We start from the raw sequence: 15,179 nt of genomic DNA on the forward strand, positions 1-15,179 counted from the left end.
GATGGCGGCTTTCGATGACATGAAGTATTATTCTGCCAACTGGGGAATGGAGGAGCCGATGAGTTGGGGCAACAAGTCTGGATGTGATTTTATTCAAAAGGGTTGCCTCACAGAAAACGGCGTCTCGAATTATCCCAATGCATTCTGTACTGGAGAAGAAAAGATACGGTGTTCAACTGATCATTTTGGATTTGCGTTTTGCGCCAATGAGAGTGACATTGGTAGAGAAAATGCTGATTCAACAGGATCTTGTCCCGTTCTTGTTTCACCTCTTTCTGTTCGTAGCGATGGATCTCTTCGTTCTCGTGCCTGTCCTGACCTTGGAGATGCTGACTTTCCTGGATTTTTGACGGGCGAGAACTCGATGTGCTTGACTACAGAGGATTATGAGATAGTGAAGAACGATGATGCCATTAAACTGAGCGGAGTGTGTGCAGAGGTGTTGTGTGATGAAAGCAATCGTAAAGTGAAGGTGAGGTACAGTGACTTATCGGAATTCCAAGAATGTCCTGAAGGAGGTACAATCACAGTAAGCTCTTCTTCTGCTTCATTGAATTTCACCACAATCCACTGTCCCAATTACACTGAAGTGTGCACCATTGCCCCCAACGGCAGCAGTCTTCTTCCACTTGTCAAACCACCTGATCCGACACCCCCTGGTGGTGGTGGTGGTCATGGTGATGGTTGTGCCACTGCTGCCCCCATCGCTTTGTCAGCTATTGCCCTCATGGTTATCACGCTAATGCTATTACCGTAAACGGTATCAATGGTCCCACTTAACGCCATGAGATAGTGACACAGTGATGTCATGTGCTCAGCAGTAAACGTACCCACGTGATGGTGAACCAGTATTTACTTATACAGTACACATATATATATGCGTATGTTTGGTTACGGCATGAAGTAATGTTAATTGATATGTTTTTTTTTATTTTCTGTGTGTGAAAGTTAATTGTTTTATGGTAGATAATATCTGGAGCTGGGTGGTCCTCACTACTTTGTGAGCCTATAAATATATTTTCTAAATAAGTGTCTCTGTGTCTCTGGGTGGCGTTGCTGCTTTGTTGCGCTCTGTTTCTGTCGTTGGTGTATTTTCTTTTGGGTGGTTTTTTTTTTCTTTTTCTACACCGTGTGAGTGTATGCGTTTCTTGTGCCTTTTCCTCTTCTTTTTTTTGGCCGTACAGGTCATGTAGCGTAAGAAAAGGTGGACATGGCTCCGAGAACGGTTCGGTGTGTGGGTTTTCTGTTCTGCACCGGGGACTTTGCTCTGTTGCAGGTCTTGTGAAAACTGTGAGAGCTGGATTTTGTATCGGGTGTATGCTGGGTTTTCAATGTTGTGCAGTGTATTCACATTGATGACAAGTGTAACACAAATTTTGGATTTTGAGGTTTTTTTNTTTTTTTGGTTTGTTTTTGTTTTTGGACATTATCTGTTGCTGTGGGTGTGTTGTCTCTGCGCAATGCGAGGATTGTGAACACACAATAATAATATTATTAATAAACATAAAAAAAAAAAGGAGAGGAATAACTGTAAAAGAAAAAAAAAAAGAGATAAAGGAGATAAAAGGGGGAAATTTCGTTATTTGTTTTGTTTCTATCCCTTATTTTATCTCTCTTTCTTTCTCTTTATATATATATATATATATATATGTATATATAAAGTTATTTCTTCTCGCTTGAGCAATTTCGAGCAAGATTGCATTTTCAGCAATTTCGAGCAAGATTGCATTTTCTCTTTGTAGTTTTTTGTCTTTTTTTTCTCCTTTTCCTTTATATATTCCATTGTTTTTTTAATGTATAACTGCGCTTTGTTTCTGCTCCTTTTTCTTATTGTTTTCGTTTGGTTGTTTGTTTGTTTGTGCCGTATTTGTGTCTATTTTCTCTATATTTTTTTTCTATTATTCCTCTGCGGCTTCTTGAAATGCCCCTTTCGCCATCAATATGGACCATTGTGTTTTCTTTCTTTTTTCTTTATTTTTCCTTTCACTGTTTTTTTCTCAATGTTTATGCGGTTGTCTGTGCATTCGTCCTTGTCCTTTGATGCTTATTAATATATAAATAACAGTCTCACTGAGCTGATTGGGATATTAGTAAAAAATGTGTCTATTATTATTATTATTATTATTATTATTATTATTATTATTATTATTATTATTAATTATTAATTATTGCAGGTTTTATGAACTGTGATCTTCTCGAGTTTACCCCTTTACTGTTCTTTCTCACTCACTCTCTCTCTCTCTCTTTCTCTCTTTATTTTTCTTTTTCTTTTTTTTGTGAAGCATCTCTTTAAGAGTTTCTAGGGATGTGTGATTTATTCACAATCGTCTCCAGTAGCGAAAAGTCCCTTCGCCTGGCCCGCCGTTACGCCCTGGAGTCCAACTACGATGTTGCCGTCGCCTTCTACACAGGCATTGACAAAGATCTCACCAACTGCATGCAGTGCCGTAGTGACGGCAGCCAGTCTGGCAAGAACGGCAGCGGGGATCTCAGCGACGTGGCCCTCTTGCGCGAGAAGGTCGCGGAGGAGTGTGTGCTCGTGCGGGCCATTCAGGCGGAACTGAAGGCCCTAATAAATCCCAGCAGCGCCGTCCAACTCGACCGCCCCCCGCAGGAGTCAAACGCCGAAACGACAACAGCGCCCAGTCGCGCCGCCACCACCCGCCCGCTGCGGCGCACAACCGTCACGAACACAAACGGCGCGAATCCCGTCGCGGCCGCCCGCCCGGCGGTGATGTCCGTCCCGCCGCCGATGAGCACCGCCGCCCGCAACGAGGCGCTTTACGGCGATCCCGATCGATTTGGGCCGCCGCGACTAAAAACGCCGCTGCGGAACTCATCGCCGCTCGCCCGTCGCCGGCCCGTTGGCGGTTCACTGCGCGCCGCATCGCCCCCTCGCAGCACCCGGCCAAAGGCGGCACTCCCACTGCAAACACAATCGCAACAAACACTACGGGCTGGGAGAACCCCAGCGGCGAGTAGTAGTGCTGCTGTGAGCAGTACGAACAATAATACAACGAGTAGACCTAGACGTCAAGGGGCACGGGCGACGCTTCCTCGATTTGTGGCCCGTCCGGGAGAAGAGGAATTGGTTTCTCTCATTGAGGCAGACATGCATGTGGGGCCACTCGCCGTATCCTGGGATGATGTGGCCGGTCTCTCAGCAGCAAAAGGGCTGCTGGAGGAGGCGGTGGTGTATCCTGTGTTGATGCCAGATTACTACACTGGCATTCGGCGGCCGTGGAAGGGTGTTCTCCTTTACGGCCCACCGGGAACAGGAAAGACAATGCTCGCAAAGGCCGTAGCGTCAGAGTGCAATACCACATTCTTTAATATCTCTCCAGCCACACTTACAAGTAAATGGAGAGGAGATAGTGAGAAACTTATTCGGGTATTGTTTGAAATGGCCCGTTACTACGCTCCTAGTACGATATTTATTGATGAAATAGATTCTCTCTGTGGTCAGCGAGGTGATGGGGGTGAACATGAGGCTTCACGACGTGCAAAAGGAACACTTTTGGCCCAAATGGATGGAGTTGGTGTAGATCCTGGTAAAATTGTGATGGTGCTTGGAGCAACCAATCACCCATGGTCTATTGATGAAGCTATGCGTCGTCGTTTAGAGAAACGTATTTATATCCCTCTTCCAGACTTTAATGATCGTCTAGAACTCTTTCGCATCAATACCAAAACACTAAAATTATCTCCTGATGTGGATTTTACAAAATTATCTAAAATCCTTGAAGGACGTTATTACAGTTGTGCGGATATAACGAATCTGGTCCGTGATGCTGCCATGATGACGATGCGGCGATTTATGGAAGAAACCGATAAAACAGAACTCAAAAGACGTGCAGCGGAGATTGGGAAATTAGTGGCGGAACAGCCAACCACCATGAAAGACTTTCTTGATGCAGTGAAGAATGTACCTAGTAGTATTAACGTAGATCAGATTACAAGGTTTGAAAAGTGGAAGAAAGAATTCGAAACGAATTTATAGAAGAAGAAAAGAAAAAAAAAAGAAATATATCTTCACGAATAGAGTAAGAGTGAGAGTTAAGAGAAACTCGTTTCCATTGTAAAGAAAGAAAGGAAAAAAAAAAAAAGAAGAAATACGATCTCGTAAACGAAAAGAAAAAAAAAAATTGATGGCGAACCAAAGAGAAGAAAATCAAACTATGTACTGCATCAAGAGAAGACATAAAGGTGTTATCCTTTTTTTTTTTTTTTTTTTTTTTTACCATAAAATGTTTCCTCTTATAGATAAAATGTCTAAATATATTATTTTCTTTATTTTTTTCTTTCTATTTTCTGTCTTATAAATTCAACTTTGATTAATCTAGGATAGATTTATTCTCTCTGAGATTGAGAGAAAAGAGGAGACGAAAACAGAGAGAAAGAAAGAGAGAAATACTACAAGTTTAAAATAAAACACACAAAAGAGAAAACTGCTGGAAAGCGGATTCTCTGTGCATCTCTTTGCTCAGATCCCATTTCCGTCACCCAAAGTCTATTCACAGAGAAGAACGACATACAGACACAGAAAACAAAAACAACAACAACAAAAAAAAAAAGAAATACCCAACCCTTATTACACAGAACACAGCACCACCAACCACCACCATTACTAGTTACTAGTATCTATTACTTATTACTATTATTATAATTACTATTGTTGTTGTTACGATGTCTAACTCTCGCGGAGTGGGCCGGTCGGAGTCTGATGGAAAAGAAAACCACAGACGGCGGCAGCGCAGCGAGTCTGCCTCTTCCACCGGTTGGCAAATCACATCCAACAGCCGCTGTATTGTCTGCGGCCGACTGGGCGACACGTGCGACTGCCGCACAACGCGAATGGATCCAATGCTGAAGCGGCAGAAACTCGACAATTTTCTTCTCAACACGCCGTATGTGCGGTGTAAACAGATGAAGGCGCTGGATGATGTCACTCGTGAAGAGTCCAGGCAGCGTCGACGATGGATCGAACGTTGGGGAGAAGAGTTTGAAGTAATTGCACAGATCGCCTTAACTAGACGGCGAATGGTTTTTCTCAAACATGAAGAGTTAACAGAGCGAGAGGTGATAACGGCAACAGAGCGGAAGGAATGGGCAGAGACATTGGCTCTTGCGGATCGATATATTGTACTACTTGCTCTCGCTAGACATGAGCGAGAGGAACGGTTAAGTTTATATATGTCTGCAGAGCGAGAAGCACAGAAAGTAATGATTTGGCATTCTTTTGTATTTCAATTACTTAGTTTACAAAGCCGTGAGACGGCTTTACGTAATGCTCTTATTAATCACGAAGCTGCAGCAATAGCTTCTTTAAAAAGTTTAGATGTAGAACTTCTTAATGTAATGGACAGGAATGAAAAAGAACGTTGTAGTGTTTGTAAAGAATATTGGGAACAACGTGAAGAAATTGTCTTGTTATGGCAGAGAGAAGTAGAAAGTTTACAAAAAATGATCCTAGATGATAAAGAACGTGTGGAATGGATAATGCAGGAAAGGTATCAAATGTTTGAACTTTGTGTAAAAGAGAAAACAGAATTAGTATCAAAGGAGATGGAAATTAGAGGATTTTTCTCTAGTAGGGAAATGGAGGAACGTAATCTTGTACAAGAGAAGATACGGTGTTGTGAAGAGCAGAGAGATGCTATGGCACAACAGGAAAGTTCAGCACGAATAATGATTATTCAAAATGTAGATTTTACCTTTAATGAATTGTTATTAAAGTTTAAACATGAAGAGGAAGAAATTCGAAAATTAAATGAATTTCAGTATCAGCAGAGTGAAAATGAACTTCGTCAAGCTATCCATTATCTACAGATGATTGTAGAAGAAGAAAAAACTATATTTGCCGCACTGATAGCTCAAGAACATCATGAAAAGGATCAACGATATCAATGGATGTTAGAAAAAGAGAGACAACGTACTGAATTTGAACACAACACCCTTTATCAAATCCAACAATTATACACAGAAGAAGAAGAAGCCCGTCATGTATTGAAAAGTAAAATGCAAGAGGATGAAATTGGAGTGGCTGCTTGGATTCAACACAAGTTAAGAAAACTTCGAGAATTGGAAGAGGCTGTATTAAACCAAAAAGGAGAAATACGAATGAAAGAACATGAAGAACGGTTTGCACTTGTCTCTCATAAGGCAGAACACGAAGATGCCGTGCGTCGATGGATTGATCAGAAAGAAATTGTTCGTCAGTCTATCATTACTGAAGAAACATCATCTCGTGCGAATGGAATAGAAATGGAACACGCAGCAAGAGAAGAAATTGCTTGGCATTTTGATTCTGGATTAGAAAAGTGTCATTCATTTCTTCAAGAACGAAAAGAAGCGCAAGTAAAGTTTCAACAAAAGGCTTTAGCGGTATTAGGAGAAATCATGCAGCAAGAAGTAAAGGCACTCGCACTCTTACAAGATGCCGCCCAAATGGATATGGAAAACGCGTTAGAAGAAGAAAAACAAAGAGTACGACTGGAATTTCTCAATATGGAAACGGAACAGAGAAGTTGTATGCTTCAACAGGAAATACGCTGCCGTGAAAATATTTCTACTCAAATGCAATTACAACGAAACTTTTTCGCCAAAGAGGCACAAGAACTTTTAAAAGCACGATTATGTGAAATAATGGCAGTAGAAGAAAGTCAACGGCATGTACTTCTTCATTTAGAAGAAGAGTCTGCAGAACATCTTTGGATACTGAGTAGACGATCTTGGGAAGATGCCCAGAGAGTGGAAAGAGAACGTATACGTGAGGAACTTCGTCAACGTGAGATTGCCCTCATGGAAGACGAACGGCTTTACTGCGAAGATGAAGTTCTTATCTTTGATAAAATAAAGACATCAAGAAGAGGAGAAGAATATCAAAGAGAAGAAAGAGATGAAGATGATGAAGATAATAATGATGATATTATGAATTATTCTTGTATGGATGAAACATGGAAACTGCAACGACAATATGTTTTGAATGAATTGGGTTTAGAAGAAAAAGATGGGAAAGAATTAACCCCATCTTCTGTAGAGTTTCTGGTGAAAGTGATGAATCTTATCTCAGAGAAAAAAGCACTTGTGATGGCAGAATTACATCAAGCCGAAAAGGAAGCAGAAGAGGTGGAACGAAAAGTAGAAAAACAGAAGATTTTACTCTCCAATGCAAAAGAAAGATGTGAAGAGTTAAAAGAAAAATTAAATCGTGATACGGCTGATCATGAAAGGCGTACAGCAATGTACCGTGATGCCCGACAGAAGGAAGAGTCTCAGTTGGAACGTGAACGTGAGAGACTTCAGACCAAAACTGAAGAACTCTCTAAAATGCAGGAAAAGGTCTCTGGTATGCGAGAGGCTATTCACAATCAGTACCAACGTCGCTAAAAGAGAAAATAGTGTGTGTAAAGGAGAATAAGATGGATTAAAAAGAAAGAAGAAAAAAAAAGAAAAAAAGAGGAAGAAGGTTCTTGAATAGACCAGAGGTAAGGAAACGAAACAGATAAGCCTGTACTCAAAGAGAAGGTCTTCATATATATACATATATATATGAACCTTTTTTTTCCTCTTTTCTTTTGACGAATTACGGAGTAATTATTACAAATTGTATTTATATATATATATATNGATGAGGTATTTTTGGATGTTGTGTTGGTGACATAACTTTCTGTAGTGAGTTTGGTTGTCTTCTGCATCAGTGGCTGAGACATTGTGAAAAGTGTATGTCGGAACCGAAAGTCTTTACTTTTCTCCTTTTTCTTTTCTTGTTGTTGTTGAGCTGTTCCAGTAGAGTTTTCTTTTCTTTTCTTTTCTTCGCAGTTGCTGTGCAAAGATTTTGTGGCTCTTAGGTGTATATATATTTATTTAAATATTTTGTGTGTAGTACTTAAGGACGATGCGTTGCCACTCTCTACGTGCGTTTTTTGTTTTTGCAGGCTTGTTCTCCATGTTCGCGATTGGCGCGCTAGCATTGACCAGGCGGGAGGCATGTTTGGCACGAATGTATCCGCAGAGTGCAGGCTTTTACGGTGCCCTGGGTGCGGCAGTTGCTCTTGTCTTTGCGAATCTCGGATCCGCCTACGGGGCGGCGAAGGCGGGTGTTGGGGTGGCGCAGTTGGGACTGTCGGCGCCGGAGAAGATCATGCGTGGGATTGTTCCTGTTGTGATGGCGGGCATTCTCGGCATCTACGGACTCATTGTTGCTGTCATCATCAACAACAACATTCGAACGGAGCCGTACACGTACTCGACCTTCTCCGGTACGCTGCACCTCGGCGCAGGAATGGCGGCCGGGCTGGCGGCATTAGCAGCAGGGCTTTCCATCGGCGTCGTGGGCGACACCGCGGTGAGGGCGTATGGCAAGCAAGATCAGATATTTGTGGCAATGGTGCTTATGCTCATTTTCTCTGAAGCGCTCGGTCTGTATGGGCTTATCATTGCACTGCTGATGAACAACCAAGCCAATCGATACGGTGCCCTCTGCGGGGCAGAGTGAGGTACAGAGCGATGGTATCGTGGTTAGTACAGCGGGTGGTAGGAGGAAGCCAAGAGGCGCATGGTCCGGTACAGCAGTGCCAGGTATCTGTAGAAGGTGTGATGTTTGTGTCATGTGCTGGTGATCTGTAGGTATTTGAGACTCTTGATGGGATTTGGTATTTCAAATACAAGTGTGGTGACTTACCGTCTCTCTTTTTTTTCATCTGATCTACTTCTTTTCTCTGGTAAAAGGTTCGTCCTAAATATTCGCTTCTGCTCAGAGGGCAGCATTAGCAGCGAAGGGACTCACACTCGCTCAATGGCAACCACGTGTGGGTTTAAGGGGTGCTCGAACCAGACGTACCTCGCCCTCCCGGTTTGCAGCCACTGCGGCAAACGCATGTGCACCTCTCACCTCCTTCCGGAGGTTCATGGTTGCGGTGACGCCGAAAGGAATGTGTCACAGCGTCAGGCAACTGCCGATGCGGCGGATATGCGGCGCCGGCGAAAGCATATTGGTCTGGATGACGCAAAGGCGCGATTGGATCGTCGCCGGGAAGAGCTTGCTGCTCAGCGGCAAAAAAAGCCACTGAAGAACAAGCAGTGACAGAGACTGGCCGCGGCAGTGGGTTTGGAGTAGCAGTTACCTTAACAGTACGTGCTGCCTTTTTTTTTTGGTGTTAGTGTTTTTCTACGAACATTACCGTTTAATGGAAGGGGTAGCTTTGCCCTGTGCATCACGTGTGTTTTACTTTTCTGATAAATGCTTTTTCTCTGTAAAGGATTATCTGCTGTGCACTTTCTTCTTTTTCGTTTTCTTTTGTAACTGTAGAGTCTAGCGTTATGGCTTCTGCTTCCGCCCCACATAATGCCGCCGCTGTAACCGTTGATGATGACGATGCACGCGAAGCTTTCATCAACTACGGCGGTGCCTACTGGATGAATCCCGTTCCGCGCGGCGTGTCCCGCTTCCGCACCACTTGCACTACGATGAAGGCATCGGACGCCGTAGACCCATTCGGTAACCCCAAACAGCCTGATATGCCCGACTTGTTCGGCAAGTCGCGCTACACCGCCACGGGCACCAGACTGAGGGCAGCCCAGGATGACACAGTTGATGCACATGTGGCATCGGCCGGCGTTGAAGGAGATGCAAAGAGCTCTGGGGAAGGAGGGCCGAATGGAGAGCCGGACTCTTCCGTCTTGCTCGGCGGCACTGCAGCTATTTCTGCTGCCCCTAACGGAGACAAGGAGCCCTACTCGACGGAGGATATGGTCCGTGAAAAACTCCCGCTTGACACTGCCAACCCAGAGCGCCGTCTCCTCCATCCAGGCAACAACACGGAGCGCATCCCACCCACAGGTGGGTCTGAGTACAACGGTACCGTTAATCTCACGTGGACGGCACCAAAGGCGGTCGACAACACTTACCTGCGTCTTGCCCCGCTGTACGAGAGCACGACACACTACCAGCTTCGCACCGGACCCTTCTACACAGAGGATGAGGCACCGCCACACGAAATGACACTTCCACTTAAGAGGTCCCTTAGCAAACGGGAGTGGTAGCTGGAGTCATGTTGCTGTGTGGGGTGACCACCGCTTCACCGCTGCAAGGAGGGTAATAATCGCTGACGACTGGGGCGAAAGGGGACGTGGTGCTGAGATTCCTATGTATCATGTAAATGTACTGTAGCATTTCTCTTCATACTGTATGATGTTGATGTTGATGTTGTGCATAGGGTATGTATTGCTGCTTCTCCTTCAATTCACTTTTCGGTGCAAGTGGCGCACACATTTCACTGTTAATTTCCTGTATTTGCTTTTTTCTTCACTCTAGTTGTACGTAGTAAGTTGTAAGGCATATACGAACACATTCATTTCCCGTCGATAAAGTGGATGACACGATTTCCTCTGGTAGTGGTCCTGGGGATCGTGGTGGTGCTGGCAGCGACGGTTTACGCCGCTCCTGATGGCACCGGTAAGGTGGAGGCCCCATGCGTCGGTATCGACCTTGGCACAACGTACTCTGTTGTTGGGGTGTGGCAGAAAGGTGACGTACACATCATCCCGAACGAGATGGGCAACCGCATCACACCGTCTGTAGTGGCCTTTACAGAGACGGAGCGACTGATCGGCGATGGCGCGAAAAACCAACTTCCGCAGAACCCGCACAACACAATCTACGCGATCAAGCGTCTCATTGGACGGAAGTACAGCGACGCCACGGTGCAGAAGGACAAGAAGTTGCTGTCGTACGAGGTTGTGGCGGACAGGGACGGCAAACCGAAGGTGCAGGTGGAGGTTGGCGGCAAGAAGAAGCAGTTCACACCTGAGGAGGTGAGTGCGATGGTGCTGCAGAAGATGAAGGAAATCGCAGAGACATACCTCGGTGAGAAAGTAAAGAACGCCGTTGTTACTGTGCCCGCGTACTTCAATGATGCGCAGCGCCAGTCGACGAAGGATGCCGGGACGATTGCGGGACTTAATGTCGTGCGCATTATCAATGAGCCTACGGCTGCGGCCATTGCATACGGACTGAACAAAGCAGGCGAGAAAAACATCCTTGTGTTTGACCTTGGCGGTGGCACCTTTGATGTGTCCCTGCTTACGATCGACGAGGGCTTCTTCGAGGTTGTGGCAACGAACGGTGACACACACCTTGGTGGTGAGGACTTCGACAACAACATGATGCGGTACTTTGTGGACATGCTGAAGAAGAAGAAGAATGTTGACGTGAGCAAGGACCAGAAGGCATTGGCCCGTCTGCGCAAGGCTTGCGAGGCGGCAAAGCGACAGTTGTCGTCACACCCTGAGGCGCGCGTGGAGGTGGACAGTCTTACAGAGGGTTTTGACTTCAGTGAGAAGATAACGCGCGCGAAGTTCGAGGAGCTGAACATGGAGCTGTTCAAGGGGACGCTGGTGCCGGTGCAGCGCGTGCTGGAGGACGCCAAGCTGAAGAAGAGTGACATTGACGAAATTGTGCTTGTTGGTGGCTCGACCCGCGTGCCGAAGGTGCAGCAGCTGATTCGAGACTTCTTTGGTGGCAAAGAGCCGAACCGTGGTATTAACCCCGACGAGGCGGTTGCGTACGGTGCGGCGGTGCAGGCGGCAGTGCTGACCGGCGAGAGCGAAGTCGGTGGGCGTGTGGTGCTTGTGGACGTGATCCCGCTCTCGCTTGGCATTGAGACAGTGGGTGGTGTCATGACGAAGCTGATCGAACGCAACACGCAGATTCCCACCAAGAAGAGCCAGGTGTTCTCGACGTACCAGGACAACCAGCCTGGTGTGCTGATTCAAGTCTTCGAGGGTGAGCGGCAGATGACAAAGGACAACCGTCTCCTCGGAAAGTTTGAGCTCTCTGGTATTCCTCCGGCGGCACGCGGTGTGCCGCAGATTGAGGTTACGTTCGACGTAGACGAGAACAGCATCCTGCAGGTGAGTGCGGTGGACAAGTCATCGGGGAAGAAGGAGGAGATCACCATCACGAACGACAAGGGTCGCCTGAGCGAGGAGGAGATCGAGCGCATGGTGCGCGAAGCTGCGGAGTTCGAGGAGGAGGACCGCAAGGTGCGGGAGCGCGTTGACGCGCGCAATTCGCTGGAGGGCATCGCATATTCGCTGCGCACCCAAGTGAACGACAAGGACAAGCTCGGTGGCAAGCTGAGCGCGGATGACAAGAGCGCCGTGGAGGCCGCTGTGAAGGAGGCGATCCAATTCCTCGACGAGAACCCCAACGCTGAGAAGGAGGAATACGACGAGGCACGCGAGAAGCTGCAGAGTGTGACGAACCCGATCATCCAGAAGGCCTACCAGGCTGGGGGAGGTGCGGCTGACGAAGAGAAGCNGCAATCACGATGGCCTTGTTTGAGGATTTGGGTTACTATAAAGCAGATTTCAGCAAGGCAGAGACAATGAGGTGGGGCAAAGATGCTGGATGCGATTTCTTAAGAAAACCGTGTTTTGTTGATGGGGTCTCTCCATATCCCGACATGTTCTGCAACCAACTCAAGGGCAATAAAAGTTTACTCTGTACGTTTGACCGTCTGTCCTTGGGATTCTGCACCCTGAGTAAATACGTGCAACACCTTCCACAACACTTTCAGTACTTTAAGGATCCGACTCTTGGTGGTGTTGGGCCTTTGGCAGACTTCTGCCCTTTTGTTCATGAATATTCTAATACTGGTTGTACCAATGGAAACGCGAGTGCCATGCCAGGAAGTCGCATTGGTCCAAACTCTCGTTGTCTGAAAGGCAATTCTCTTCGTATGGGTACTCACTCTCTTGGTGATGTGTGCGTCAATACGCAGTGTGATAAAGGCATCCTGAGAGTGCAACTCCTCGATGATGACACTTGGTACACGTGCAAAGAAGGAGAATACATAACGCCGCGCAAAGTATTCACGAGCGGCACTATTCTCTGTCCAAAATACACCGATGTTTGTTCCTCATCCCACTTGGACAGCAATTCTTTTCCGATACCAACCAACGATAAATCAGTGTCACAATATGGTGATGCCTTGGGTAGAAGGAACGCGGGAAGTCTCCTCGGTGATGAAAGCAGATGTGCTGTCGCCTTCCTTCCCTTCGTTTTTCTCGCCTTTGTCGTTGCTGTGCTTGTTCTTTTCTAAAAGAACTCTGAGGTTATGGGGCGAAGGAGAAGTTATTAAAGAAAAAAAAAATCATTAAGTTGCTTCCTCTTGAGGACATCATCACTGTATTAAGAAAAAAAAAAGTTATATGCATATTTATTCCCTCTCACTCCGTCTTTTTTTAGTTTGGGCTCTGTAGAAAATGCATCATCTCAAGAATATAAGTTTAACTTTTATTAATACTATATACCACAGGAATCATTTCTCTCTCCCTTTTCGGTGGATTAAGGGACCTAAAAATCTATATACCAAGTAACTTTTGCTACAATGAAAGGCTACTCTATTTCCTTTTCTAAAGAGTGATTTTTCTTTTTTCTTGCTCTCTAATATACTTTAGTTTTAATTTTCTAACTGCGTCTTTTATAATATTTCTCCCTGCGAATATGACAGGAGACTGATGCTGCTTTTTTTTTGTTTGCTGCAATTGCTGTGATAATGTGTTCTATGTCTCATCTGTAATTTTCTATTTTGCTGGTTTTCTTGAGAATCCATGACTCTTACTGTGTGAGGGTATTAGGAGGAAATATGAAGTACTTTCTTTTAATATCATTGTAAGTGTACTAGGCTGTGCAAAGACGCGTCGTGCAATCGTCCTTCGTTACTTTATCCGAAGGAGTCTTGGTCTCCCTCTGTTCTGTATTCGTGAAGAACATCCTTGTGTTTGTCCTTGGCGGTGGGACCTTTGATGTGTCCCTGCTTACGATCGACGAGGGCTTCTTCGAGGTTGTGGCAACGAACGGTGACACACACCTTGGTGGTGAGGACTTCGACAACAACATGATGCGGTACTTTGTGGACATGCTGAAGAAGAAGAAGAATGTTGACGTGAGCAAGGACCAGAAGGCATTGGCCCGTCTGCGCAAGGCTTGCGAGGCGGCAAAGCGACAGTTGTCGTCACACCCTGAGGCGCGCGTGGAGGTGGACAGTCTTACAGAGGGTTTTGACTTCAGTGAGAAGATAACGCGCGCGAAGTTCGAGGAGCTGAACATGGAGCTGTTCAAGGGGACGCTGGTGCCGGTGCAGCGCGTGCTGGAGGACGCCAAGCTGAAGAAGAGTGACATTGACGAAATTGTGCTTGTTGGTGGCTCGACCCGCGTACCGAAGGTGCAGCAGCTGATTCGAGACTTCTTTGGTGGCAAAGAGCCGAACCGTGGTATTAACCCCGACGAGGCGGTTGCGTACGGTGCGGCGGTGCAGGCGGCAGTGCTGACCGGCGAGAGCGAAGTCGGTGGGCGTGTGGTGCTTGTGGACGTGATCCCGCTCTCGCTTGGCATTGAGACAGTGGGTGGTGTCATGACGAAGCTGATCGAACGCAACACGCAGATTCCCACCAAGAAGAGCCAGGTGTTCTCGACGTACCAGGACAACCAGCCTGGTGTGCTGATTCAAGTCTTCGAGGGTGAGCGGCAGATGACAAAGGACAACCGTCTCCTCGGAAAGTTTGAGCTCTCTGGTATTCCTCCGGCGGCACGCGGTGTGCCGCAGATTGAGGTTACGTTCGACGTGGACGAGAACAGCATCCTGCAGGTGAGTGCGGTGGACAAGTCATCGGGGAAGAAGGAGGAGATCACCATCACGAACGACAAAGGTCGCCTGAGCGAGGAGGAGATCGAGCGCATGGTGCGCGAAGCTGCGGAGTTCGAGGAGGAGGACCGCAAGGTGCGGGAGCGCGTTGACGCGCGCAATTCGCTGGAGGGCATCGCATATTCGCTGCGCACCCAAGTGAACGACAAGGACAAGCTCGGTGGCAAGCTGAGCGCGGATGACAAGAGCGCCGTGGAGGCCGCTGTGAAGGAGGCGATCCAATTCCTCGACGAGAACCCCAACGCTGAGAAGGAGGAATACGACGAGGCACGCGAGAAGCTGCAGAGTGTGACGAACCCGATCATCCAGAAGGCCTACCAGGCTGGGGGAGGTGCGGCTGACGAAGAGAAGCTAGACGTCTTTAATTCTTGAATGTGTGTATTTCGAACGATGATATTGCTAATATTTTTATTGTGAATATATGGTGTTTTTTTTTTTTTTTCCTTTTTTTGTTCTTGGATGTTACAT

At 46.4% G+C, this 15,179-nt stretch overlaps 8 protein-coding genes across 8 annotated transcripts; all 8 read left to right on the forward strand.

Annotated features, from left to right (window-relative positions):
* Window position 1: 1 nt before the first annotated feature.
* TM35_000113140 (surface protease GP63) lies at window positions 2-757 on the forward strand (the record flags this gene model as incomplete). Its single annotated transcript, XM_029025023.1, has 1 exon — window positions 2-757. The coding sequence occupies one exon, from the start codon at window positions 2-4 to the stop codon at window positions 755-757; it is 756 nt and encodes a 251-aa protein (XP_028883846.1).
* Window positions 758-2,305: 1,548 nt separating this feature from the next.
* TM35_000113150 (katanin) lies at window positions 2,306-4,000 on the forward strand (the record flags this gene model as incomplete). The annotated part of the gene is made up of 1 exon (XM_029025024.1): window positions 2,306-4,000. One exon carries the CDS (start codon window positions 2,306-2,308, stop codon window positions 3,998-4,000), a length of 1,695 nt encoding a protein of 564 aa, XP_028883847.1.
* A 686-nt stretch (window positions 4,001-4,686) lies between these two features.
* TM35_000113160 (uncharacterized protein) lies at window positions 4,687-7,389 on the forward strand (the record flags this gene model as incomplete). Its single annotated transcript, XM_029025025.1, has 1 exon — window positions 4,687-7,389. One exon carries the CDS (start codon window positions 4,687-4,689, stop codon window positions 7,387-7,389), a length of 2,703 nt encoding a protein of 900 aa, XP_028883848.1.
* A 559-nt stretch (window positions 7,390-7,948) lies between these two features.
* TM35_000113170 (vacuolar type H+ ATPase subunit) lies at window positions 7,949-8,497 on the forward strand (the record flags this gene model as incomplete). Its single annotated transcript, XM_029025026.1, has 1 exon — window positions 7,949-8,497. The coding sequence occupies one exon, from the start codon at window positions 7,949-7,951 to the stop codon at window positions 8,495-8,497; it is 549 nt and encodes a 182-aa protein (XP_028883849.1).
* Window positions 8,498-8,644: 147 nt separating this feature from the next.
* On the forward strand, window positions 8,645-9,085 carry TM35_000113180 (uncharacterized protein; the record flags this gene model as incomplete). The annotated part of the gene is made up of 1 exon (XM_029025027.1): window positions 8,645-9,085. One exon carries the CDS (start codon window positions 8,645-8,647, stop codon window positions 9,083-9,085), a length of 441 nt encoding a protein of 146 aa, XP_028883850.1.
* A 236-nt stretch (window positions 9,086-9,321) lies between these two features.
* On the forward strand, window positions 9,322-10,044 carry TM35_000113190 (uncharacterized protein; the record flags this gene model as incomplete). The annotated part of the gene is made up of 1 exon (XM_029025028.1): window positions 9,322-10,044. The coding sequence occupies one exon, from the start codon at window positions 9,322-9,324 to the stop codon at window positions 10,042-10,044; it is 723 nt and encodes a 240-aa protein (XP_028883851.1).
* Window positions 10,045-10,374: 330 nt separating this feature from the next.
* TM35_000113200 (putative glucose-regulated protein 78) lies at window positions 10,375-12,393 on the forward strand (the record flags this gene model as incomplete). Its single annotated transcript, XM_029025029.1, has 1 exon — window positions 10,375-12,393. One exon carries the CDS (start codon window positions 10,375-10,377, stop codon window positions 12,391-12,393), a length of 2,019 nt encoding a protein of 672 aa, XP_028883852.1.
* Window positions 12,394-13,904: 1,511 nt separating this feature from the next.
* TM35_000113210 (putative glucose-regulated protein 78) lies at window positions 13,905-15,083 on the forward strand (the record flags this gene model as incomplete). The annotated part of the gene is made up of 1 exon (XM_029025030.1): window positions 13,905-15,083. The coding sequence occupies one exon, from the start codon at window positions 13,905-13,907 to the stop codon at window positions 15,081-15,083; it is 1,179 nt and encodes a 392-aa protein (XP_028883853.1).
* Between the last annotated feature and the right edge of the window lie 96 nt (window positions 15,084-15,179).

Source organism: Trypanosoma theileri (genome assembly GCF_002087225.1).
Source record: "Trypanosoma theileri isolate Edinburgh chromosome Unknown TM35_Tth_11_V1, whole genome shotgun sequence".
Lineage (NCBI taxonomy): Eukaryota > Euglenozoa > Kinetoplastea > Trypanosomatida > Trypanosomatidae > Trypanosoma > Trypanosoma theileri.